The sequence below is a fragment of the Bombus impatiens genome, unplaced genomic scaffold, assembly GCF_000188095.3.
Source record: "Bombus impatiens unplaced genomic scaffold, BIMP_2.2 scf_0463, whole genome shotgun sequence".
In the NCBI taxonomy this organism is placed as follows: domain Eukaryota; kingdom Metazoa; phylum Arthropoda; class Insecta; order Hymenoptera; family Apidae; genus Bombus; species Bombus impatiens.
This window is the reverse complement of record NT_176882.1, coordinates 2250533-2275991: the sequence shown is the minus strand read 5'-3', so window position 1 is coordinate 2275991 and position 25459 is coordinate 2250533. Positions and strand designations below refer to the sequence as shown.

Genomic DNA, 25459 nt, shown 5'->3' with positions numbered 1-25459 from the left:
GCCGTAATATCGAGCCGAAGCGAAGGTTTGTCGGTCTCATTCTTGGCGGAACAGGGCGGCAGAGATTGCCGCGAGGTTCAATTATTCAGTAGACGGACGGAGTTAGGCGAAATCCTCTTACGCCGGTCCGTGATTCCTCTGGAAATTCATAACAACGTTTACACTGCACGAAATAAAGACGAGACTGAAAATCACCGCGGAAGACGTCCCTTTTTGTCTTCGGCAAGCTACACGCGTTAAACCCGCCGCTTCTTTTACCTCTTCGTTTCTCAATCTACGCTTTACTGCAGGCTCGAGCAAGCGAATCGGAGAAATCCGGCCGAGCATGAATTCAATCAATGCTTCTGCATGAAGACGTTCCTGCCGTTCGAGGAAACGATGATCAACGTTGTCCCAGCATAGAATAGAACCAACTAAACACGATCGTCGTCGGTATTCGCTACCGTTAATAAAATCAGTGTCGACTTACGATTGGATTACTGCGATGTCCGTTCTTATCGTATTTCCGTAATGTCACAGAAAAACGCTACTCACGCTTCATGTAACTGCGATTCACGCTTATAAAACGCTAGGCATCGAGTGAACGTGAAACACAGTTGCCGGATACACAAGCTACGCAACCTTATGATTACCTTTGTTCGTCGAAGGTTGCACGATTCTCCACGCGCTCTTTCATCCGTGGCCTACAAAGTGAATCTCGCAAGAGGAAGCGACGACTCGGTGCAGAGCTTAACGAACGAGACAAAGTCTACTTACGCTAGTCGACCTAAGACGTAGAATGATAAAACTCTGAAAGTGACAAACCACTTTCCCCAGCAACGTGTACTCTCTTTGTTATAATTTTTCTCTTTTCTAATCGAACGTCACATGGAAAAGATACGATAGGTCAATTCTTGTTCATTTTCTGTCTGATTTTATTCCACTCGATGGCTGAGAAGAAGTACTCCGATAGATAATACAGTCGAGAAAGATAGTAATCTGATAGGAAATACGTGATAAATGCACGATTTGTAAGAAACGAATAAGACTCGTTCAGTTATCGCGTTAATTCAACTTCATCGATATTAGTTTAAACGCGTAATTTAATTCCAAGATTTATCTTCGAAGTTAAACGCACTGAATTAAAAATTTCACCTATCGAATTAAAAAATTACTATATCCAGGTTCTTTCTCAAAGGATCCCTCAATGCGCCTCTCCACTGAGTTCTCAACTACTGGCCAATTAATGACTCGCTGAAACCCTTAAATACTCGTCCTCGATACAACGCAATCATTTGTATTTCCATTTATGTCAGAATTTATCGTAATTGGCGATTAATGACAATTACACCATAATTAATATTTACAACTATGTATTCAAGCGCCAATTTTCTCATATTGAAAACGTTGCCAGTTCCAAGGGTAAAGCAGCAAAAGGGTTAACAAAGCGAAACTACGTATCGTTATGACGAAAGATACAATCGCGTTATCGGACGTCACGGACAGGTGCGAATAGGAAGGAAAAAACGTAGGTAAAAACGAGGCGACAACAAGGACGCGCGTGAAAGCCTTCTTCGGCTTTTCCACGTCATTGTACACAGGAGAAATAACGCGACCGGACGAGAGACGAAGAAAGAGGAAGTGGAGGAGGGAGCCTCGTAATTTTCCAACCGCGCCACCAACGCCGCTATGTAACAATGAACGAGAGAAATTCCGCGAATACAATGGCAAAGCGCCACGGTGAAATCGCGCCCGCCGACGAAAATCCCGTAAATTCAGGGACGCCCCACGCCCGTCCACGTTTCGCGCCCTAAATTCGCAACCGCCGAACAAACTTTTTTGTTCTCGCTACCGAGTATCTCTAACGTCTGCCACGCTGGATTTTTCCTACCCTGATTACTCCTATTTTTCTATTCGATCAATTTCTCAGAGGTTTAAACGATTATTTTAACCTGTTAAACGAGTAGTTGATTCGTGGATTACCAATCTTTCGAACATAAGAATCGAACGTTCAAATGGCTCAGATATCGTATCGATCGATCGCATAAATTGAAAAATACAAGAATGCGACCGATGAAATGCTATTTTAAAAATATTCCGTCGAATTTATTGTTATTTGTATCATCTTCTTTTAAATTATAATTTCATATCATTCGTTTCATCGCTAACGATGTATACGTTCGTTACCACGTTTTAATTATTCGAGTAATGCGGCTGGCACGAATACTGCGTTTTTTCAGTTTATACGCATTTCGACAATATGGCTTAGAAAAATAGAGAAAGCGTTAGACATAATACGTTGCAATGAAGATGAAGACATTTGTAACGAAAGAAATGTGCAATTTCAACGCAGCTACGCTTTCTAACAACGAACACGTTAACCCATGTTGCTTTCAAATTTAAATAATACCAGTTACCCACTATACGCGTATTGTTCTGTTTTTAACAGAAAAATTTACCTCGCAAGAATTAAATTCGTTGCTTATAATTTCGCAGATTAAAAAATGCAAAAGAGCAGAAATGAATTCGTAGTAGTGAAGTCAACGCGCTTAAAATGATTCAATTAGGCAATGGCTGTACCGGCTGCGTTTCTCTACACGACCATTTACAAGTTAGTATAAAGGTGGGATTTCTTATAAATCGATAACCGAATGCGACAGCTGAAAATCGTGCAGAAGCGTGCATCTTCGATGCATTAGTACACAAACGTCTGACATTGATGGAAAATATCTACTAACGCTACGTCTGCCTGATCGGAACCACATCCAGCGTCAGACGTCTGACGATTACGGTTAGTTTCTCCTTAATCCTCCAATTTCAAGATAAATAAACTTCTCGATAGTTGCTCTTGGGTATTGCGCGAACCTTCGGTACGCTAATAAAATATTGATATTCTGATTCCGATGTTATTACCTAATTCAACTTTTTCTTACCAGAAACGTAAGCTTTTCTCTCCTTCGCTGAAACAATGTAATACGATAGAAAAAATTGTGTAATTTCTAATAAAAATAAGAAAGAAGATGCTCGTACATTTACCTCGAGAAGGACGCTTGAAACGTTCCATAAAAATTAGAAAAATGTGCCGTATGGCTATGAAAATTGAAGGATGGAACATCCATCGAATCATCGTCGCCGAAAGATAGAATTCGTGAAATCGACAAGGAGGTCCTATCGAGTGAACGCGACCTCGTATCGATAAGGAACCGTCGTAAGAGATTTACGAACCGCGGAGCATCCGTCGTGACGATGTCGCCGTTCACCACGCTTCGATTGCATCGCAAACGTATCGAGATCACGATGGAAGGGCGACTGCCTGATGGGAGTTGCGAGATTGCCTACAAAATACCTTCCACCTTCTGCGATTCATCTTCTAACGATCGTGTTAGATGCGTCCAAGGATATTTTCCTCAAATCCTATCGACATCGACCTATTTTAAACGAACGTATGTTAGAGCGTAGTAGATACTTTACTTTTTTTAGCAGTCGAAGGCTTTCTAACACATTCACCGTATCGTGTATGTCCCACTGGGTTGCTGTTGCTTATTTCAACACGATATATTACAGCTGTGACTGATTTCTGTAACGATAGATTAGAATGATAACTCGAACAGCAGTATAATTTCATTTACCTAAACTCATACAAACGGTTCATGCAATAAACGTACAACATTTTTCTTCGCTATCTATTCATTTTCGTTTACATAATAAAAGCTCGCCTTAAGATAAGTAAGTTCGATCAAATAAGTATTAACTAACATTTCAATGAATGAAGTTCGAATAAACAGAGTCCTAACACGTACAGACAACGTTCGAAGAATCTCGTTATTCGTTCTGTGCCTTTAACGCGTCTTAGAAATACGAAAACGTGTTGACAAATATTTCGTTTCCAGAGTACCCCAATAACGCTGCGAAATGTTTTTGCTACGAATTCGCGATACTCGTTGATTTCGTAAACGCGATTCATCGAATGGTTATCAGAGGCACGAGTAAACACAAAGGCTCCTCCTATCGGGTTTCTCGCAGCCAAATGAGCACGTTCGAATACGAAAAGTGTTTATAAACATGCTGGGTATCGATACGTAAGTTTCGAGAATGACTACATGTAACGAAGTAACGCCATGCCGATGCAAAACGTGAGCTACTTTCTACTTGTTCGTAATCGCGAGAAACGTAAGCATTGAGATTTCCCAGTGCGTAACAGACGATGGTAACTGAAAGAAATTTCAGAAAAGAATCGAAATGGAATTCTTTCGATCAAAGTAAATTATTTTGGAATAACATTCCATTTCGACTAAACGCGAATGTGAAACGATAAATTACGATGCGTCGAAATTTTATTTCGATCGAAGCATATCGTAAGAAAGTAAAAAAAACTGATAATTACAAATTGCGTCTTAAAATGTAAAAATAACATTCTACCCTAATTAGACGCATGAATTAAACAACGCGAATAAATTATACGCGTTAAATTGTATTCGACACATCGGTTGGGTTTGATTAAATTTTACGCGATTTATGGAGAAGGAACATACGCAGGTAAGACCGCGCAAAACCGTTAAAACGCGAACACATTTATCGTAGGTACGATATATGTACATCGCAGAGAAGAAACGGGTCTTCCCTTAAATTCCTACATGTATACCAAAGTTTCTCCAATTAATAGGACAGTTTTTTCTCTCGCGATAGATATGCACCGCTAAATTGCGCAGTAGCGTCGCGTGTGGGCGACCAAGTCTAACGGTAGAGCCAGAGAACGATCGACCGGCATTTTAAACTATGTAACAATGTCGAAATGGATCTCGCGAGACTCATAGAGTTTAAAACATTCCGCGCGACTGTGCATCACCGACTTAAACGTATGCCGGCGGAAAAGCGTGCGTACGTACTATCGACTGAACGAAGACAGAATCAACAGGGTATGGTTCGGAAATGGTATGTATGTATATCAGGCGTTCGAGAAGCGTAGCTAAATTCACGGCTAATTCAAAAGAAACAAACATCGAGCTACGATGGTAGCGAGAACACTCTTAAAGACTAGGAAATTACGGGAACGCGTATTAAATTTGTATGTAAAAAAACTCACCGGTGCTACGCGACTTGCGAGCTGTGTCAACTGCGCAGTTGATGAGCTAAAACGCTGTGGTCAGGGACGTGGTGCTCGGTACCGGTGCCCGAACAACCGGTAATATTAAACAACTGACGCGACGCGTATCGGCGATTTAGTGAAACACACGGCACTGATTTTAAAATTACGCTTGCACGTAACCAAGTTACGCGGTCCATTTTCCGAACGCATCGATTGGTTCGTTACGATCGGAATGGACGACTTCCGATTCCAGAGTTGTCTATGGATAGAGTGTGAGAACTTTTCATGTCATAAATACTTGACATTTGTAACGTATTCAATTATGCGTAGTATTTTGTAAATTTCTATTGGTTAATGAAACGTTCTTATTACACGAGAATTGAATACTCAGTAGCAACTGAGTACTGCTTGTATCTATCGTAGTAAATACGATTGATTAATCAAACACATATAACTATTCTTCGATTACTTTCATCTTCTTCCTTCTTGTTTTAATATGCGATATACGTAGATAGTAACCGTAACCTATGATGACATGTCAAATACGTTATAATATGACGCTCGAATGAAAGCCAATAATAAGTTCCTTCGATATGATATGTCACTATCTCTTGAGTAGATAAATTATGCTAAACTTGACACAACAAATGTTTATCAAAGTACCGCGAATTTCATAATAGTAATTGCATGATAAATCTAGACACGAACGTTGACGATCGAACGATTTCTAGTCGCAACATGAACTCCAGTATATTCCGCGCCTGAAAATCATGTGATCATCTAAAGACGGCAGAGACATCTCTTAACAAACGAAAGAACAAAAACCAGCGACACGTGGCGCGATCAGTCGACAAGAATGCGAAAAACGAAACAGCGACATCGAACGTCAACTTTGTTATACGAACACTAAGAAGAATCGCACACAAGCAAACAGCCACCCTTCGGAACTGCTTGCCCCCTACCCCACGACCCCTTGACAAACCCTCAATCTCAGAGATCCTGACGTCAAGCGAAAGAAACAACGCCCTTTGTCTTTGGTTCGAAAATAACAACTACTACAAAAAAGCTGACATTTTGTACGTGCGCCCTCTTTGCATAACATGGTGTAATCTTTGTAACGCGCGTAATGTTGTTGCCTGCTTTTCATGGCAGTTTGCATCACACGAGCACGTTGTCAATTTATCGTTTCCACAAATTGTCGACTCACCGTCTCATTTTCTACGATACACATAGGCTCCACTTCCATGATCCCCGTGAATTTGCTCCTTCTCGTTGTTTCTCAAGCAAATTTTTCGTGACACGCTTTGTTAAATCTTGATTCTATCGTATTCTCAACACTTTGCAATAGCAACGTGTATCTGTTTACAAACACCGCAAGGTCATACAGCAGACCCCCAGACCTCTGACTGTCGGGTATTTCATATTACGTCACGATCACGGATGATAGCGCCACTTGCGGTGAAACCATAAAATGTTATGAAGGGATCCTATTCAAAGTTAACTGTCGGTAAGTAATCAAACCGCGAACAAATTTCAGCACTTTTCAGCGTAGAAAGCATATATACATACCTACAATGAAATCATTCATTTATAATGTTTCTTATTTCCTTTAAAACTTATTTCCTATTAAACTATATAATACAGAAATGCATTGTATATTAAATCTATCTATTGTATCTCATCTATGACGAAACACACTTCAATTTTTTGAAAATTCAGACATTTGATGTTTTTAATCAATTTCAAATCCGAGATGATTCCATGAATATAACCACGAAAATAATGTGATTAACATCACTTTTAATGCAAAATATTTTTTTTGTATAATCCGTTATTTAGTTCCAAAATTTTTAATGAAAATTAACGCTATCGTCACAGAAGATTTAGAAACATGTAATATGAGTGAGAATTCTCAATTGGACTCTGAATATAACTGGATCGTTCGAACTTGTACGAATGCTTTTAATGTATATTTAACTATGCTGCATTTTACTCTCTACGATAACACCGTAAATATGCAACCAAACATCACACGTAAGTAGCAGACGACTTCGCAGAAAGGACATTTTCATACAAAAATTAAAATGGCTATAAAATTATCAAAGTTAAAGTACCGTTTTTATAATGAATTTAATAAAGTTGCAGAAGCCTTGTCGTATCCTTTATTCATGATGGTGGTAGACCTTCTGGTGTACTCTATATTGCAATGAATATTAAAAATTAAATCAGTTCAAAATAAGTATGGACATATAAAAAATAGTTTTATTATTAAAAGTACAAACTTGCATCTTTACAACTTTACATCTAGTATTGCATCTATACTTTACGTTGCAAAATCAAGTTCTAAATTCCGTGATATGCATTATTAAAATCATTCCTATATTTCTTTAAGTATTCGTTATCATCAAAATCGCCTCGATTGTTTTTAGTGTAAACACTTGTATAAGGGTGATATATTTCTTGTTGGTAATCTCTTTGTCGATGTGGAAAATATCTAAGAATAAACAAATTATTAATAATTAATAGCCTGTTTCATATCAATGAATATCTTAGAAATTATATGAAATTACCTATAATCTTTTAAATAAGGTATAATGTACGGATTTTCTCTGTAATATCCTCCAAGTAATGTATCCACGTAATGATGCGAATATCCGAGCGAGGGCACACGATCGTTATTACGATAAGTAATTGGACAATGCCTTTCTTTATGATTGTATATATCTTCCTTATTTTTATCAAAATAATGTCGTGCTTCGTTCCTCAGATAATTCCTTCTATCATCTATATATCGATCGTTGTTATATCCTTGGATATGACCATGATAATCGTTAATACTAACGTGAAACAAAATCATATTTTAATTATTCATACTTTAGTTTCATGTAGATAAATAACAAATATATAAAACATTATTTTATATACTCGATTTACATGCATATTATCTTTGCTAAAAATTGTTAATGAAATAAAAATAACTTGCTAGTACACTTACTTTTTCCTATTGTCATATATTCCCTGTTGTGCCTTATCTTTTTCAAGGTAAGATACATCGCGCGAACCGTCCCTAAACGAGTTCTGCGATTTTTGCCCATAATATCCACCGGTATTCCCGGACGACCTATGCCCCCCTTCGTCATCCCTGTCCTCGTAAAAGCTTGAATTATTTCCTGACTCGTCCTTATGGTAGTTGTTGCTGAAACCGGTCCTGTGATGCCCTTTTTTGTAATATCCACTACCATGCCATTCAAAAGAATTCTTCTCGTGATCGACGACTTCGAATTCTCCTAAACTATGCCTTCCTTTGTCATGCCCTTTCTGTGCTGTATCTTGGTTGCCGTATCTCTTTTCATCTCGCTTACGTTCATTAAATCCTAGTTGCCCCCTATTATAAATGGAACTACTTTCCTTACTTGTCTTCTCCTCGTCGAAAATTGCATACTCTTCATCGGTCTTTTTTTGCACAGAGTCTGACAAAGAAGATCTTGATTGTTCGTTATTCTGCGGAGCAATCAAGTCAGATGCACAAAACCTGCGTTGGATAAAGAAAAAGAGCACGATATAAGAAATGAAATAGCTGTTAAATGAAAGAAATGAAAGAAATGAAAGAAATGAAAGAAATGAAAGAAATGTTAAAAAGCAAGCGTCAGTAGACTGTTTGTTCCAGTCAGTTTAATCAATTATATAGAGGCAAATGTTCTTGTTTAAGAGTGACAGAACTAAACGCATCCTGTATGCATGGATTAAAAGATCCGTAGGTTCGATAAATCGGTATGACCTTCGAGTTTTTTGTTCGGCTCTACGCATTAAGAAGTTAACCCATTGATCAATGAAGCGGAACAAATATTTTACGAAATCACTGTATAACAAATAATTAATGCAATTTATTGAAAATTTGTAAGAATAGAAACAATATGTTTTATCTTCTTATGTATTTTTTTTGTTTTCTATTTATTCTGTTTGAAACACTCATTACTTTAAAATCTTTTACTGTTTTAATATATTAAAACTTACAAATAATACAAAAAAAGCTTGAAATAAATTACTGATACGTTTATCATATAATATTTACAACTTTCAAACGTTGTTGGAGGCACATCTACAATATACTTGTCGGACAAAGGTAAAGGTAAGAAATATATCGGTATTGTAAAAAATATTCAAAACTTATATTTTAAGTCGTCTTCGTGAAAATTCTCGATGAAGAATTGTACAAGACGCTTAATCATACTCTAAGTATCGCAAAGGTAAGATGCGAGGGGAAAGAAGGTGTGGTATATAATACAATCACTAATCATCTTCGTGTTTCAAAAATATTGTAGCTCTTTCTAAACAGTACTTTCACGCACATTCGCTCTTACACTCTGATTATTAAAATCAACAAGATTAATTAAATCTCATACCAATTATACAGGTTTATAATTTTGAACACAATTTAATAATTGTTCTAGCTAAAGCTTCTAAAAGTGTTCAGTATTAAATACATTAAACACATTTGATTCCATTTCTTCTTCTTGCATTTATAAATTGCGCATCGATGTTAACAGTAGTCTGTCGTTCTACCATAACATCTTTTATTTTATATTTAACAAGCAAATTATATGATCTGCTTGTACGTCCAAATTAAATTGGAAGTCAATGATTTTAATTTCGAACATGTATATATCGAAAAATATACATACACATCTCCATCATTCTGTTCATTAACTCACAAAATGATAACCGTTCGTGCGCAAAAGGAACACCGTTTTCAAATATATTTTTATCGCTTTGTGATTTAGGGTGGTTATGTATTTATTATATATTTATTAGGTATTATGAAAAAATAAATTTATTATCCCACATTTTTTATATTCTGGCAATAAGCAAAATTAATCGAAACGCTTCGTAATTCGGTTTTTAGATGAAACAATGTTGTAATGGTTTATCGCTTAATCGGTTAATTATTGGCAAGTAATTAAAATTGTTAAGCAATTACGCCGTCAAATAAAAAAATGTATCTATATAGACCACCCCATTCACGGCGATGAATGGACGTCAACTTATATACAAAGGTTTATAGGATTAATATACTTCCATAATTTATGCTTACTCTGTACACGCGCTTTTTCAAATTCCTACGAATGAATATATTTACAGAATTTGGCGGTTTGTTAAAATATTTAAAAATTGGTGCGATCAATGCGATCGCGGCACGCTATTTATCTGTTAAATATGATTTTGGTCGTCGATAATAACGCGACTTGTAATAATGGAAGAAGTTCTGATTAGTTTCACACTAATTTGTTTTTCATCAAAAATAATACAGATCTACTAAAAAATCCGCCTATAGATCGTTATGAAATTATTATCTGTTCACTGGCATTTTCATTCTGTTCAACATAATTTATATCTATAGTGCAAATGTGTGTTAGATAATATTACCATTGTGTGTCTTCTTTAGACTTTAGTTTAATGTCCTTTTTTAAATATAAGCGTGAATATTCATCTTGGTAAGTAGCACATTGTGTGTTCGACTTGTTAGATTTTTGTATATTACTGCTAATTGGTGAATTACTTGGTGAATACTTCATTTCTTGTAATTCTTGCAGTTCTTTTAACGACCTCATCACCATTTGAACATCTTTTTCTTGCTCCGTTGGTTGCACCGCGCTGCCTATTGGATCATCCAAAATAAGTCCAATATCTTTTCGTTTATCTGATATTCCTCTTGATGATACATCATCATTAAAAATTTGACTTAAATAATTAGTAGCAGCAATTGTTTCTTCATTTTGTCTCTGTTCCTGTTCTTCTTTCGTAAGTGATGGCTGTTGCTGCTGTTGTTGTATAGGCACTACATCCGAATTAACATATCCTACCTGTTTATCTAATACCTTTTGATCCTTTTTTCTTTTTTTAACATCATGTGATTTATGTTTACTTTCTGCACATCGCTCCCGCCTTTTGTCCTTCCTCTCAGTCTTATTGACCAAATCAATATCTTTATCTTCTAATCTTTTATTATTTTTTACGTCAGTGTTCTCATGTAGCAGTCTGTGTTTTAAAGATACCGCTTTCGAAAGTGAAGATGCTTGATTCGATGCGGAATAATTAGAATGCTGTGACTGTGCACATGAATATGAAGCTTCCTGTCTGTGTACGGAATGATGTCCACTTTGAGGCACTTCATTTGTATTTGGAAGAACATTCGAAGTTTCAGGATAAGCAGTAATAGAAACTACATCCTTCTTATTTTCACTTATCTTCGTAGATGGCTTGTGAAAATCATTAACTGGCGTAATAGAAAGAGAACTATTAACTAGGTCCATCAAATTAATCTTTTCTACGTGACTTTTAACCGGCTTTTGAGCCATTAGCTGAGCTGTAGGCACAACAGAAATTTTACCTACACTGGAATTATTAGCTGCCGCCGTTGAGTTCTCGTGATACTGCCCCGAACTACCAGTATCTTTATTCTTATCTTTATTTTTTATACTATGTTGTTTTTTTTCTATACTATCACTTGATTTTGTAGTTAACTGTTTTACATAACTAGTAGAATTTTCTGTTACGTTTTGAATTTTAGATGCATTCGCTGAGACCTTTTCTTGTGAAGAAGCGGCACTTATACTTGATGATTCAACTCTTGTAGAGCTGTACATCACATTTTCTGAAGAATTAGTGGCATTACCATTGCCAACTTCTTTCAGTTTTTTTGTTTTCTTTTTCGTGCTAGAAACAAATCATTTTGTTATAGCATGTAGATTTTCTAAAAGAAACACATTCCAACTTTTTATAATGCTACTCACGTAGGTTCAGCTTCATCAACAAACTTCAGCAATGCCTGTGCTGTCATGTATCCAGGTGGCCATAATGGTAACACTTGGCGAACCATGAAAGATCCAACATAAGTATACATACTTAATTTTCTTGGTCTTAAAACATTGTAACAATGACTTTTTATACTTGCAATCTCAGATACAAGTTTTCTATAAAAAGAAAAAAAGCAGGAATTTGGTATATAACTTTTTATAATATTAGGCTATGCGCGCACTAGTGACAATCTGTCATGCGACAGTTTTATCGTTTACGAAAAGGTTATTCGTTTATATGGACGTGCACGCATTTGACGACGCAACTGCATGACGACATTTTTGTTATAAGAGGAAGAAGAAATTGAACTTTTAATCGATGCGAGTGAGGATGACAATTTGTCGATAGTGCGCGCGAAGCTTAACGCAAATAAAATTCTCTGAAAATTTACTTTGCTTCTTCAGTCCAAGGAAATTGTTTCTTAGGAATTTTCGGTTTATCTATATCCTCACAAATATCCTCATCGTCGGAACTTTCAACATCTTCAGGTGACCCTTCTACTTCCCTGAAATAGAAATATCAGTTATCGATAAATAAAAATGGAAGAATTGTAAAGAAATTGATAATACGACAATGATGAAAGAATGATGATCAGCATTTATTGTGATAGAATACCGTGATCTGAAAATTTTCTGTGTAAGAGCATATTATGTGAAATCCTAGATAAAAAAATGTACAAGGCAGTGTACATGTGACCACTAAATCAAATTTCAGTAAACTTAAAATTTGATTGTGTTATAAAAAGAATAATGCTTATGATAAATTAAACACTGATACTGATGATAAGCCCCGCCTTTTCGCTATCTCAATAAGAACAATAAACAATATTTTTCAATTTTTGTAATATAGAGATTATTTTCAAAAATATGGGATATTGAGATAGCATATATAAATATATATATATATACATATGTAAGCATGAGTAAAGTATAGGGGCAACTAGAAAGATCAAAGAAAAAGAAGATAATTGGAAGGTGAAAATAGAAAAGGTTTCCTCTTACGAGGGACACCTTACCAACAGTACCGATATATATCCCAGTATAAATGAGGACTAAGAAATAAAAAATTATTGTAAGTTCCCATCCAAAATTACGTTGGCGCTTAATTTATACTTTAAAATTACAAATATGGTATAATTTCTAATTTTCTCTTTACGGATTTATTTCTTTATTAATTATAAAAGTGTTTAAAAGGAATACTTACTTTCCTTCAGCAACTTTTTTACACTCATCTACATATTTGCATCCCACAGATGGCATTATTTCGTCGATTACTGTTTTTAACCTATACCAATATTAATGAAAATCATTATTAAATAAAATACAGTAACTGTTAAACAAATTATAAAAACTACATAAGTTATGCTTCTAATAATGTATAATGCTACCTTTGTATAAGATCTCTAGCTTTGTAATCGAGATCCTGCACAAATAATTTCTTTGCTCTATTTTGAAGTGCTGCTTTACTACATGGTAAAAATCGTGCAAGATGCCCATACGTTTGTGGCCTCAAGCTTGGAGGCGAAAGCGCCCTCAATCTTTTCTCTAAACTGAAATAAAAATTCTGAGGTTTACTTTTCCAAAATATAAAATATTATATTGCAATTACTTACCTTAACAATAATGTATTCACTGTTGTATTGAAAAATTTAGTTTTTCCTTCTTTACTGTTTTCGGCACATGCCTTCAACTTATTAACTATTTCTACAACATTTTCTGGAAGAGAATCAGGCAATGGTGCTTCTTCTTTATCAATATCATCACATTCAGATTCAGTACCTATACAACGAGATTTGCCAGAATCTGTTGTGTCTCTACTTGATTCATCTTCCACTCTTGCAGCATTCACTACACTCTCTATTGCATCATCAATGTTACTATCCTTACCACCTAATTTTTTTAATTCTAACTTTTTGCCATCGAAACCATTAGTATTTGAGGTCTTTTTTTCACATTTTTTTATATCAAACTTTTTATCCGAAGTATTTTTAGTTTTTTGTGTATCTACTTTATCAGATTTCTTTTTGTCTTCTTGATCTTCTGAAACTAAAATTTTTGTTACTGTAATTTTTATATTACAATAATATTGTAATTATTTTACAAATATCGTATAAGTACATTACCTTCAGCATCTGTAGTTTCTCCTTTCTCTTTCCGTCTGTTTAAGGTGTCTCCATCTTGTTGAAAATTTTGCTGATCTTGAGAATTCTGTTGCTTTTTCCTTTTTTTAATAATGTTTTCATGCGTTTGTTTTTTCTCTCCATTTTCGTCTATCTTCTGTTTCTAAAAGAATAACAAAAATACTTTAATATAGAATAATAGTGAAATAAATAATATTATATCATAACTCCAATTACTTTTCTTGGTTGATCACCAGTAATATCTTCAGTATCATCCTCATCCGATGAACTAATATTTCGTTTATCTGATCTTTTAGGGCTATCCACATCTTCTGTATCCTCTTCGCTACTTTCACTGCTTTCTTCATCATTGCTCTGATTATTGTTATTATTATTATGAACTAATACATGTCTATCAGCTGATTTAAATTCAAGAGGTCCACAATTGATGTAAAAGCCTCCATGTGCTGTAGTCATCTCTTCTGGTACAATTTCATCATACTAAAATGATTAAATGATGTACAAATACTATAAAATATACATTAAACAACATGATAATATTTAATATGTTACATACTGCATCAGTATTGTCAATGAAAGAGTCATTTTCATCATATCCAGCTCCCAAATCCACATAATCCTCATATTTATGTCTTTTTTTGCCCATGGTAGAAGTTCCCTGTAAGGATCAAAGGATATTCATTATTCTTTCAATGATGAATAAATTCTCATACATTCTATGTCATAAATTTTTTAAAAATTACGTTTCACATACATATTTCGCTTCAAATCGTCTTGCCATATCTCGTAATTTATCATCATCATCGTCGTCATCAAAAGACAGTCCATTGGTTGCATTTTCATCTCCTCGTTTTAATTCCTTCCTACGTTTTTTCTGTAAAATAACATTATTTATTTATTTATTTAATGCGAATAAGATGAACTATTTGTGGATGTTATTCGTGCGCTAACTCTTAACGCATGGATAAATCGCGGCTCATTTCAATTTCGTCGCGCGCTTTCACTATTTTAATAAACATTAAAGAATGGTTTACTTTACACACGCGTTGTTCATCAATGACATTCATAACAAGCAGATTTCGATGCATAAAATTCAAATATTGAAATGGATCATATAGATAAATTAATATGTTCTGCAATTTATTTATTAATAAATAGTTAAACAAAGAACTGTCGATAAAATATTAATAAAATATAGTAGATTTAGAATGAACATTAAGAAACGTAAGTACGAAAAAGAAGGATAAATTAATTCAAAAGAGGGCATAAACTGTCCATTCATACTAGGAGCACATACTACGTGTAGAATGTCACTGTTGCTCTTTCTTTTGAAACGCGCAACTCCCTGTTATCTTCTGCTCTCCTAGTACTAGAGACGCCACAACCAGTGATTGATCCCAACAAAAAAAAATACATTTATCGGTAAATTCTAACTAAATGCATTAAATTATAAACAATATTTCAAATAAATTGTATCGAACAAATATAATTATGTAAGTTTCAAAAAAATTTAGCATTAAAAGATTTGAAACATAGCACATAAATATATGTTAATAACGCAATATAAATTTGTGTAATTTTATTGTTAATATTTATGTATTATTTCATTTCTATACAATAATGGTTGTATCTTATATGTAATATTACGTTACATTGTTAAATAAATAACAATGATCTTCTGAAAAAATCTTTTTTCAATGCATACAAGATTTAATTAATTTTTATAATATTTGTACCAACAAAAATGAAAATTTTAAAACAATTTTTTTATAATTTTGAGTTTAAAGCTATATAAAAATGAGTCACTAATTTTCGGCTTCAACACAAATCTGATCAAATAGGTTATAACTATAAATCGTTGAAAGTTAACACAAAGTAATAGATATTTTAAAATAACGTACATTTTGTGAACTTAAAACAGGATAGTGTTTTACTTCTCTCGAATAATGCAAGTGCTTTATACTCTATTGAATATAAGAAGAATAAAATATTAAAATATGTAAGATATATAATATAAATAACATTATAATTGATATAATATAAAATAAAATAACGAAAGAAACGAAAAGAAGATCGAATAACACTATTGCACAATATTCATATAATGCGAATCAATGTGTTCTAACTGTTTTAAGCCGACAGTCACGAGTTGTCTACGGTACATCGATCATAAAACTAATAATGATATACTCTACGTACATGCATAAGATCACTGAGATAAGATACAGACTAAACTATTACGTACACACATAAGAAAAAAGCTATTAATGAAAGTATCATGCTTAGTAAAACAAAATAAACACGTCCCGAAGTAATGTGAACGACTGTTTCAATGAACTCACGATACTGGATAGTATTCGATTGTACCCTAATATTTCTCTAATTTCTTACATATACATATGAAAAAATGATTACCATGAAAACAAGTATTAAACAATTATTCATAACTTTAAAATGAAACATTGAACAGACATTGTTTCCATGTTAGCATACGTTAACGCGGACATCCACCGGCAATGCGTTCTGACGTTTCTATTCGATGGCTTCGAATTGATCACATCTTTTTCTATCAGTTTAGACATAATATTCGTATATCCTCTCTAGCAGAAGATGTATGCGAATAAGAATAGCGCACATATTGTGGGACTGTCGGAGCTCACGCGGTAGCCGCGACATGACAATTCACTTGAGTAACGGATACAAGTACTCTGCGTTTCATGCAGCCTGAAAATGGGCGATTCCATTGGCATTTTTGCAGTTTCTTGTCAAACTAAGTACGTGAAACGAAATCATAACCGGTGTCTGAGGTAAAGCTAAATGTGTTGGTAAACTTGACCGTATGGATAGGCATAATGGGCTTTATTTTCCTTTGGACAGATAAACGGAGTGAAAGGAAGAACTGACCTCGGCTGCTTTGAGGAGTTGTGCATAGTTGAACTCAGGACATGCCTTCTCGTTCGACTCTGGCAGGGTAAGTGTAAAGCGGAAGGAGGGCGCGAGCTGTTTGCCCTTTTCCCCTTTTTTCTCCTTTTTCGCGACGTAGCCCAAGGACTCCGGTAACTCCAAGGTCTGCAAAGGTACCCTTTTAGCTTCTGACATTCCTACATTTGCACCGAACTTAACGCGGATTACGGAAACACTGCGAACACTGCGGCAACAACATGGTCCTTTCTCTCAAACACCGCATCGACACCGCCACTCGCACGTCGCCATCTTCGGCTCGACTGTTTTTAGAGTGCGCTGTTGATGCCGCCGCCACACCGTAAATTTCACGCATGCGCCTCACAATGCAAATAATCTTAAACAGCGTTTCCATTCAACAATCGTGATACTTTACATGGAAACAAGTCCGATCATTTCGATAAATTATTGGAGATTATCAAATTAATTAATTGCTTTAACACCACATTATACATTAATATTGTATATGTATGTGAATTTTATTGAAATAAAAGATATTTCAATTCATTCCCTGATTATAAATAATATCCTACTAATTGAAATAAAGTTACAGCAATTTAATTTGTATACGTCATTTATTAAGAACTTTCGCTAACAGCTTTTACAAGTTGTCACCACGTCTATACAATTCATCGATATAAAGATCATGTTTACTATAATATAATAACCCTATCTTGTGTATAATAAACATTTCGTTCTACTATTTATACTCCAATGCCTGCAATGGTAAAACATGTCAGTTGTGCCAATCATAAAATGTCCACATAAAATAAGAATGATTAAGTTCTATAAAATACGCAGTCTGTATAAAATATAAGAAGCATTTTACGTAAATGCTAAATATGTTTTCAGTCACTTATTTAACTAGAAGTATTTGGATTATTTCCAAAATTTTCTTGTTTCTTTGCAATCTTAATTTCCGAAAATTGCTGACCTAAAATTTTCATCACTTCAGCATGTTTTACGTTACGTTCTTTTTTTATAGAATTATAGTTTTCTTTAACATAAAGCGCAAACGCCGAAAGTTCTCTTTTCGGAGTTTGCATTTGTACAGTCCCAGATTTTGTTGTTTTGTTTAATAATAATTCGAATTTTCCATAGCAATGACCACATCGTTTTTTTTCGATATCCAAAGATTTGGAATGTCTACCAATACTGTAATAAAATTCAAAATAATTCAAACACATATATATATATATATATATAATTATAAGTTTCGAAGATATATATATATATATATATATATATATATATATATATATATATATATATATATATATATATATATATATATATATATATATATATATATATATATATATATATATATATATATATATATATATATATATATATATATATATATATATATATATATATATATATATATATATATATATATATATATATATATATATATATATATATATATATATATATATATATATATATATATATATATATATATATATATATATATATATATATATATATATATATATATATATATATATATATATATATATATATATATATATATATATATATATATATATATATATATATATATATATATATATATATATATATATATATATATATATATATATAAATATATATATATAAATATAAATGTAATATATATATATATATATATATATATATATATATATATATATATATATATATATATATATATATATATATATATATATATATATATATATATATATATATATATATATATATATATATATATATATATATATATATATATATATATATATATATATATATATATATATATATATATATATATATATATATATATATATATATATATATATATATATATATATATATATATATATATATATATATATATATATATATATATATATATATATATATATATATATATATATATATATATATATATATATATATATATATATATATATATATATATATATATATATATATATATATATATATATATATATATATATATATATATATATATATATATATATATATATATATATATATATATATATATATATATATAAAATATAAATGTAATATATATATATATATATATATATATATATATATCTTCGAAACTTATAATTAGATAAGTTATGTATGTATATGTTATTAATCTTATACAATGCATTTTACCTGTATCCACAGCCTACACATTTATATGTAAATTTTGTTTTAATTTCGTAATCATGACACCTTCTTATCGGAGGTAGTTCAGGAAATACTTTCATAGCTTTATTGGCCCTAAAAGTAATTAATTAAATTAATATTTTAGTGAATGTGTGAATAATTAATTATTATAATATACCATTTTGTCCAAAATGGACCATGTCCATCAGAAACCCCATTTATCAACCATGCAGCTGCATGACACATTTCATGAATTAAGGTATCTCTAAGTCTGTCTGGAGTATCTAAAATCTATGTATGAAAATTTAATTAATACATATCTCAAAAAATTTCTTAAAAACCATATAATCATACCTTTGTTGCCAAAACTATTCGTGAAGATCTTACAATACCACCAAGTGTTCTCACTGATCTTTTGTTATAACAAAAACCAGCAGTTTCTCTCATACGAACATTCCACTCCATTGACATGTCCTTTGGTAACTCATTATCAAATACTTTTTCATTATATAATTTATACAAATAATTGCACAAATCTTCTTTGTTATTTTTATAATGTAATCTGTATTTTTTAGCATCTGGATGTACATTAGCAAGAGAAACACTTTGAGCCAAAGATGCCAGGAAGCTGGTACATTTTTCATACTTTGAATTATCAGAAGTTAATTTACTTTGAGTATTTAATTTAAATAATTGCTGTCTAGCTTTAGTAGAAGCTATAAAAATATTTTTCCATATTAGATACATCATACATAACATTATGTAAATAACGTGAATATAGGTTACTTTTCTTAATTGTAGATTTTGGTGGTACATCGTCACCAGGATCAAATTCACTAGTGCTCGATCCTTCACTTTCATCATTACTAAATGACAATTTTCTTCTTCTTATGTTAAATATTTGATTATCATTGTGTATATTACCTTCATCTTCAGTATCTGAATCACATATTGCAAGAACTCTAGAAATAAAATGTTATAGTTATAAAAATTTCATTTTTTATAGATATTTACTCTAAAAATATAATTGTTTATTACCGCCGTGCAATTTCTGGAGCTGTCAGTTTTGATTGTGTATTATTTTTTGATACCCTTGGATTCGTCAATGCAGTATAGTACAAACTTTCACATCCACTTTCTGATGATGTTTCATCTTTAATAAAGTTATCTCTCCTCTTCGTATTTTTCCGCACATCCTTTTTTGTTGATGAATTTCGTAATTTCAAATCGTTTAGAGCTATTGAATTAAAATTAATTAGAACTGCCTTTTTATCCATCTTTTTAAAATAAACATAAAATTTAGTTTCATAAAAAGTATAGTATAATTACTCACATGCGTTAAAATCGTCATCTGAATCTGGTATGTAAAATCTTTCCCTCTTTGTAATCTTTCTGTAACAATTGATATTTATAAATATTAATTAGTAGATTATTATTAATTAATTATATATTATGATACTATATTTTTTACTATAACACTTGCGAAGTACCTATCAGTTTGAACTGCTCTATTTTTTGTTTTAATTATTTGTTTACGTGGTTCAGAGTTCGGAAACAATACATCAGCTTTATTGCGCCAAGATTTGCCATATAATTTATCTAATATATCTGCACAATCCATGATATCTATGTTTTGTGGTACATTCATTGTAGAATTCGTTGAAGTTGACACATTATTATCAATATGACTTTTTTTTAATGTAGGTAGCTCAAGATCATTATGTTTTGTTCTTTGGACAAATTCATTTATTGTATTCTGATGTGGTACTGTATGGTAAAATGCTTTATTATAATCTGGATTTGTAGTTTTACTTTCTCTTACAGGAAACTGATGTATCCTTCCTCTATTATTTGGAGTTTCATAATTCATCTCTAATCTTTCCAGACTACTATTACCAGAACTTATATCATTTGTATTAGTAAGAGGCACAATACCAGGTGAACTATCACTTTGGGAATCACTTTGTGAATTAGCCATGAGCCATTGTGAAATCTGTTTTTTTTTCCTCTCTGATAGTTCAGTATATGTTGGCCCTTGATTTTCTTTTGCACATGTTTTACTCAAAAATTTACTAACATGGGTTTTATAAGGATTTGTTAGATTCACCTGAGAGCCTTGAATAATATCAGTCTCAGAATCTATTGTATCTTCATCGATAACTATATTGTTTGCTTTTAACTTATTTTTTGGTGAAATAGCTGGATGTATGACATTGTCATCTATCTCCTTATCCAGCGAAACATTTTTCTCTTTTCTAACTTTTGGTGATTCATATATTAATCGTGAAGATTTTATATTTTTTAGAATATTTTTAGCATCTTCTCGTGAAAGTTTCTTCTTAAAATCAATGCAGTTCCTATTCGTAGCAGATGTAGTTTTAAATGATCGATCAATACTACCAGTATTCTTAGAATTATTAACATCATTATTAATAGTATCCCTATGAGATTTGACATTTGTATCTGCCATGCTTTTAACAATGTTTTCTGTAGTAGAACTGACATAAGTGCTACTAGTTTTATTAGAAGATATAGAAGGTATATCTTCTTTGATACACTCAATACTGGAAGATTCATCAGATGTATATAATATCTCATTGTCTTTTGCAATATCTTTTCTTTCTTTGTAATTACTAACAAACTGCAATTTTTCATTTATCTTGCATGTTTTGAAATACTTTTTATCTGTAGTCTCTGAAGACTCAGAATCTGAAGAATCTAGAATATAAATCTTATCGTCTGTTGGAATATGTTTATTTGATGCAACTTTTGATGTAGAAGCATACTTAGAAACAGAACAAGTTGAATTAGAGCTAGAATCACTTATTACTATTACATCTTCATCATCATTTACTTTTTGAGAATGAGATATAGCAGAATCTTGTGACAACTTCAAATAAAAGTTTTGTGAGCTACAAAGAGATTCTTCCATTTCTTTATCAGATTGTAGTTTCATATTATCATATCTAATATATTTTTCATTCTGTTTTTTTCAAATTTTGCGTCATAAGATATTCCATCCCCTATTAAAATTAATACATGGGCTTATAAGAAGTATCACATTAAGAAATATATTTAACGTTTAAACATTACAAAATATGTTTACTCACCATAATTAGTTATGCTTTGTTAACAAATAATCTTAAAATAATATTCCAGACTCCAGTAGATATTTTACTATCGTTTCATATTTCATTTAAAATACATCTGTATATAAATGAAGGGCACGTGTGTAAACAAAAACAAGTACAATACAAAACAATAAAATCATCACACGCACATGACGAAAATAAGAAAATGTTATATTAAAACAGTTACATTAAAACTTGTATTACATCATAATGCAAAGAATCACGTTGCATTTTTGTATAAATTATGTTATAATAACTTTGAAAGTCAAACTTATAAGTCCAGTGACCAGTACTATTCGAACGAGACCGTTAAAATTTGGAATCAGTATATGCAGCTAGTTACATTAAAAAAGAACTAGAAAGTTACTGGGATCTATATTGATAACATTACACTGTCGATAAATTATTATGTGAGATAATTTGTATATAATATAATCACTTTTTACTCTATATTATGATTTATTTACTTGTCTATTTTTCTAAAGAAAATGTTATATTTTTATAAAATTTACTTTCTTCCAAATTTAACAGATCGAAAATTGCAAAAATTTTTATATGATTATTACAATTATCAATCAATAGAAAATCTATCTTCCGTGATATATGAAATTACTTTTTCGAACGTTCCAACAAAAATAAAGAAATACACGTTTTTCTCCTTAATGATTCATGAACCTTACACGAAGAACAGCGACGTTTCTCAAACCGTTAACCAAAACGAAAGAAAAATACCAAGGAAAATCTTTGGAATAGAAATGGAAATGTATTAAGCACCTATAGCAAACAACTAATACGAACATAAAATAATGAAAATTAAACTTTTCCTATTGTTGTCGCACGTTCGCGGGGAGACACGATCTCGAAGAAGCGCGCCAACGGGAGTCGTAAATTCCCGTTACGATTTGCTAATCGACGCCGCAAATCGTTCGATCTCTTATTTCTTTTGGGATAATAAGGGTAGTTAAATGAAAGATAACGCTGTTGCTAACAGGTTATTATATATTTTCACAAACCAACAACTTCGGTGTAACACAAAATGAATATTTGCTATGAGATGACTACGAATGAGTGCGACCTGAGTCTCTAGACGGATTATCGCGTATACTGATGGATTTGTCGACTCATTGTATTCGAATTGTTGACTGCTTGACGAGATGCTTGATTGAGACTGACTGATCTTCGGGTGTAAACCCGGTCGAAGGATGTAAAATCAGTGATGTTCGGAGGCGATGCTGTGGCGGAGGAAAGCTAAGGATGGGTGTGTCTAGTGCACGGGACCATCGGATTTGTTGGTGACGATTTTGGCTAAGAGAGTGAAGGAAGTAGTCTTTGTTGTTAATTGGTTAAACGAAGGGTCTTAACCCTCGAGAGAAAGTGGTTAGTGGGAGGAAAGTTGCATCGTACGTGAGAAAAACTAACTTTCCCTTGTCAAGCCGTAGTAGACAAAGGTCTTTAGAAATGCTTCGGAAACAGACGTTTGTTTGGTTTGAAGGACCTCGACTAGGAAATTCCTGAGATTTATGGAAGATACTTGAGACTATTGAGGGTACGCAGTGAGTATCCGAAGACATCTGGTTGCCATCTTGCCCGCGGACATCAGGAGAGCCAGTCTGGATCCAAGATCAGTTCAAGTCAGTCTTCACAAAACATCAGCTTAAGTCAGTCGTCACCAAGGATCCACTCAAGTCAGTCGAATACAGTCAGTCGACACAACACATTATTCACTTGTATTACACCGAAGTTGTTGGATTGTGCAAATATATAATACCTGTTAACAGCAGCGTTATATTCAAGTTAACTATCCTTATTATCCCACAAGAAATAAGGGATCGAACGATTCGTGGCGTCGATTAGTCAATCGTAACGGGAATTTACGACTCCCGTTGGCGCGCTTCCTCGAGATCGCGTCTCCCCACGAACGTGCGAATTTACAGTTAGTAAGTAGACTTATTTACAAAATTGTAGCTAAATAGCGATTGATTTCTATGCAGTGTATGACGTTTATCGATTCAAAAACCATACTAATGGTGTACTTGTTACAATCAGAGGTACAATCAAATAGTATAGAGATCTTGTTGAAAATGGAGTGATCCATAATCATAATTTATCATAGCCGTTTGAAATTCCTGTTTGAGTACTTTAACAATTTTACGTTTGTTTCTCCTCATTATGGCGTGTTATATTCGAAACTTATTGACAATCGTTCATTATATCAAAGATAGGAATCGAATACAGTGACTAAAGTTAAACTTGATTAGATTTTAATCGAAGTTGGAAAGTGTTGCTTCTAACTTTTGTAAATAGATATCGCGAAATTCACTACAAGTTTTAAGTTTCAACAATTTCAAAAGAAATAATTAATTTGATTGTCCGGTATCGAAGAAAATTTGTTAAAGGAAAGAGGATCGATACCTTCGATAAGTATTAATAACTACTAAGGAAAGTTGATTGAATTGACTCTCATTAACATGTAATAATATGGTTGCATTAATTGAAGGTGAACAGTGAAAACAATCTTTTGTAGGAACAAAAGATTAAAATTCATCAATAAATACAGTCATATATACATGTTTTGTACTTCAGATTTTACACAAATTCGTTTCTTTATTTTTGGTATTCGATTATACAAAATTTCAATGTCGCCAAACGTATCGTTAAATATTTTTCCAAGATTTTCATCAAGATAAAATTTCTTCTTGATGTTCGACTGTAAACCTCTCTGATCCTGGAAATGTTAACAATGAAGTTGCGAAAACTTTTAAGCTTGGCGATCCGTTCGACCGTATATTTTCCATCCTTGTGACGAAAAGATACCGATGAAGATCTTTTTCGTTAGTTCGCTCGAAAAGACTTTCCATGTTTTGCATGGTAAAAAGCTCTTGGGATTTTTGAAGTAAGGATAAGGGAAGCAAGTTCCATTTTAGACGATAGATAAGTGAATACAATCGATTTTTTTTCTAAGTGCCGGCTACAATCTAATGGGATGTTTACACGTGTAACAGATTCACAGTGAATGCATTGATAATGTTGCGTTCCATGGTTTGGAAAAAAGCTGCTATTGATCCTGTATATTTGTCTGTACGTGACAGCACAAAAGTCTAACAAAATACCGAGGGTCACCAAAAGCCATAT

At 32.6% G+C, this 25459-nt stretch overlaps 4 protein-coding genes and 1 long non-coding RNA gene across 8 annotated transcripts in view; all 5 read right to left on the bottom strand.

Moving 5' to 3' along the window:
- Positions 1-6480, bottom strand: part of LOC100749768 (REPTOR-binding partner) — a 19042-nt gene extending 12562 nt beyond the window's left edge. Inside the window, exon 1 of one of the 3 annotated variants that reach the window (XM_012387328.3) lies at positions 6273-6480. In XM_012387328.3, coding sequence (XP_012242751.1) covers positions 6273-6311 — 39 coding nt within the window. In that variant the 5' untranslated portion in view covers positions 6312-6480. Of the gene's footprint in view, positions 1-3204; positions 3271-3325; positions 3362-6272 lie in introns of those variants that run through there. The other 2 variants (XM_024368542.1, XM_024368541.1) reach the window with 2 other exon arrangements.
- On the bottom strand, positions 906-3198 carry LOC117151835. The gene is made up of 2 exons (XR_004461969.1): positions 3016-3198; positions 906-2939 (listed from the first exon to the last, which is right to left on the bottom strand). It is a non-coding gene; the product is annotated as an uncharacterized LOC117151835 (long non-coding RNA).
- A 540-nt stretch (positions 6481-7020) lies between the features above and the next one.
- On the bottom strand, positions 7021-9636 carry LOC117151825 (probable ATP-dependent RNA helicase ddx42). The gene is made up of 5 exons (XM_033321500.1): positions 9629-9636; positions 8061-8633; positions 7636-7902; positions 7368-7559; positions 7021-7261 (listed from the first exon to the last, which is right to left on the bottom strand). Exons 1-4 carry the CDS (start codon positions 9634-9636, stop codon positions 7409-7411), a joined length of 999 nt encoding a protein of 332 aa, XP_033177391.1. The 3' UTR covers positions 7021-7261; positions 7368-7408.
- On the bottom strand, positions 9213-17335 carry LOC100745262 (ubinuclein-1). 2 transcript variants are annotated; one of them, XM_024368543.1, is made up of 12 exons: positions 16965-17335; positions 14815-14934; positions 14617-14718; positions 14277-14540; positions 14043-14202; positions 13533-13965; positions 13308-13469; positions 13124-13204; positions 12936-12971; positions 12312-12425; positions 11857-12036; positions 9213-11779 (listed from the first exon to the last, which is right to left on the bottom strand). In XM_024368543.1, exons 1-12 carry the CDS (start codon positions 17157-17159, stop codon positions 10486-10488), a joined length of 3141 nt encoding a protein of 1046 aa, XP_024224311.1. In that variant the 5' UTR covers positions 17160-17335; the 3' UTR covers positions 9213-10485. The 2 variants fall into 2 exon arrangements, with proteins under 2 accessions (XP_024224311.1, XP_012242753.1); XM_012387330.2 differs by lacking the exon at positions 12936-12971.
- Positions 17336-17577: 242 nt separating this feature from the next.
- Positions 17578-22216, bottom strand: LOC100745142 (dentin sialophosphoprotein-like). Its single transcript, XM_024368544.2, is given in 9 exon segments — positions 17578-18176; positions 19203-19310; positions 19375-19487; positions 19551-19912; positions 19983-20158; positions 20235-20433; positions 20530-20588; positions 20687-22188; positions 22190-22216. Coding segments are annotated over 9 exon segments (2841 nt in total). The 3' UTR covers positions 17578-17881.
- Positions 22217-25459: the final 3243 nt, after the last annotated feature.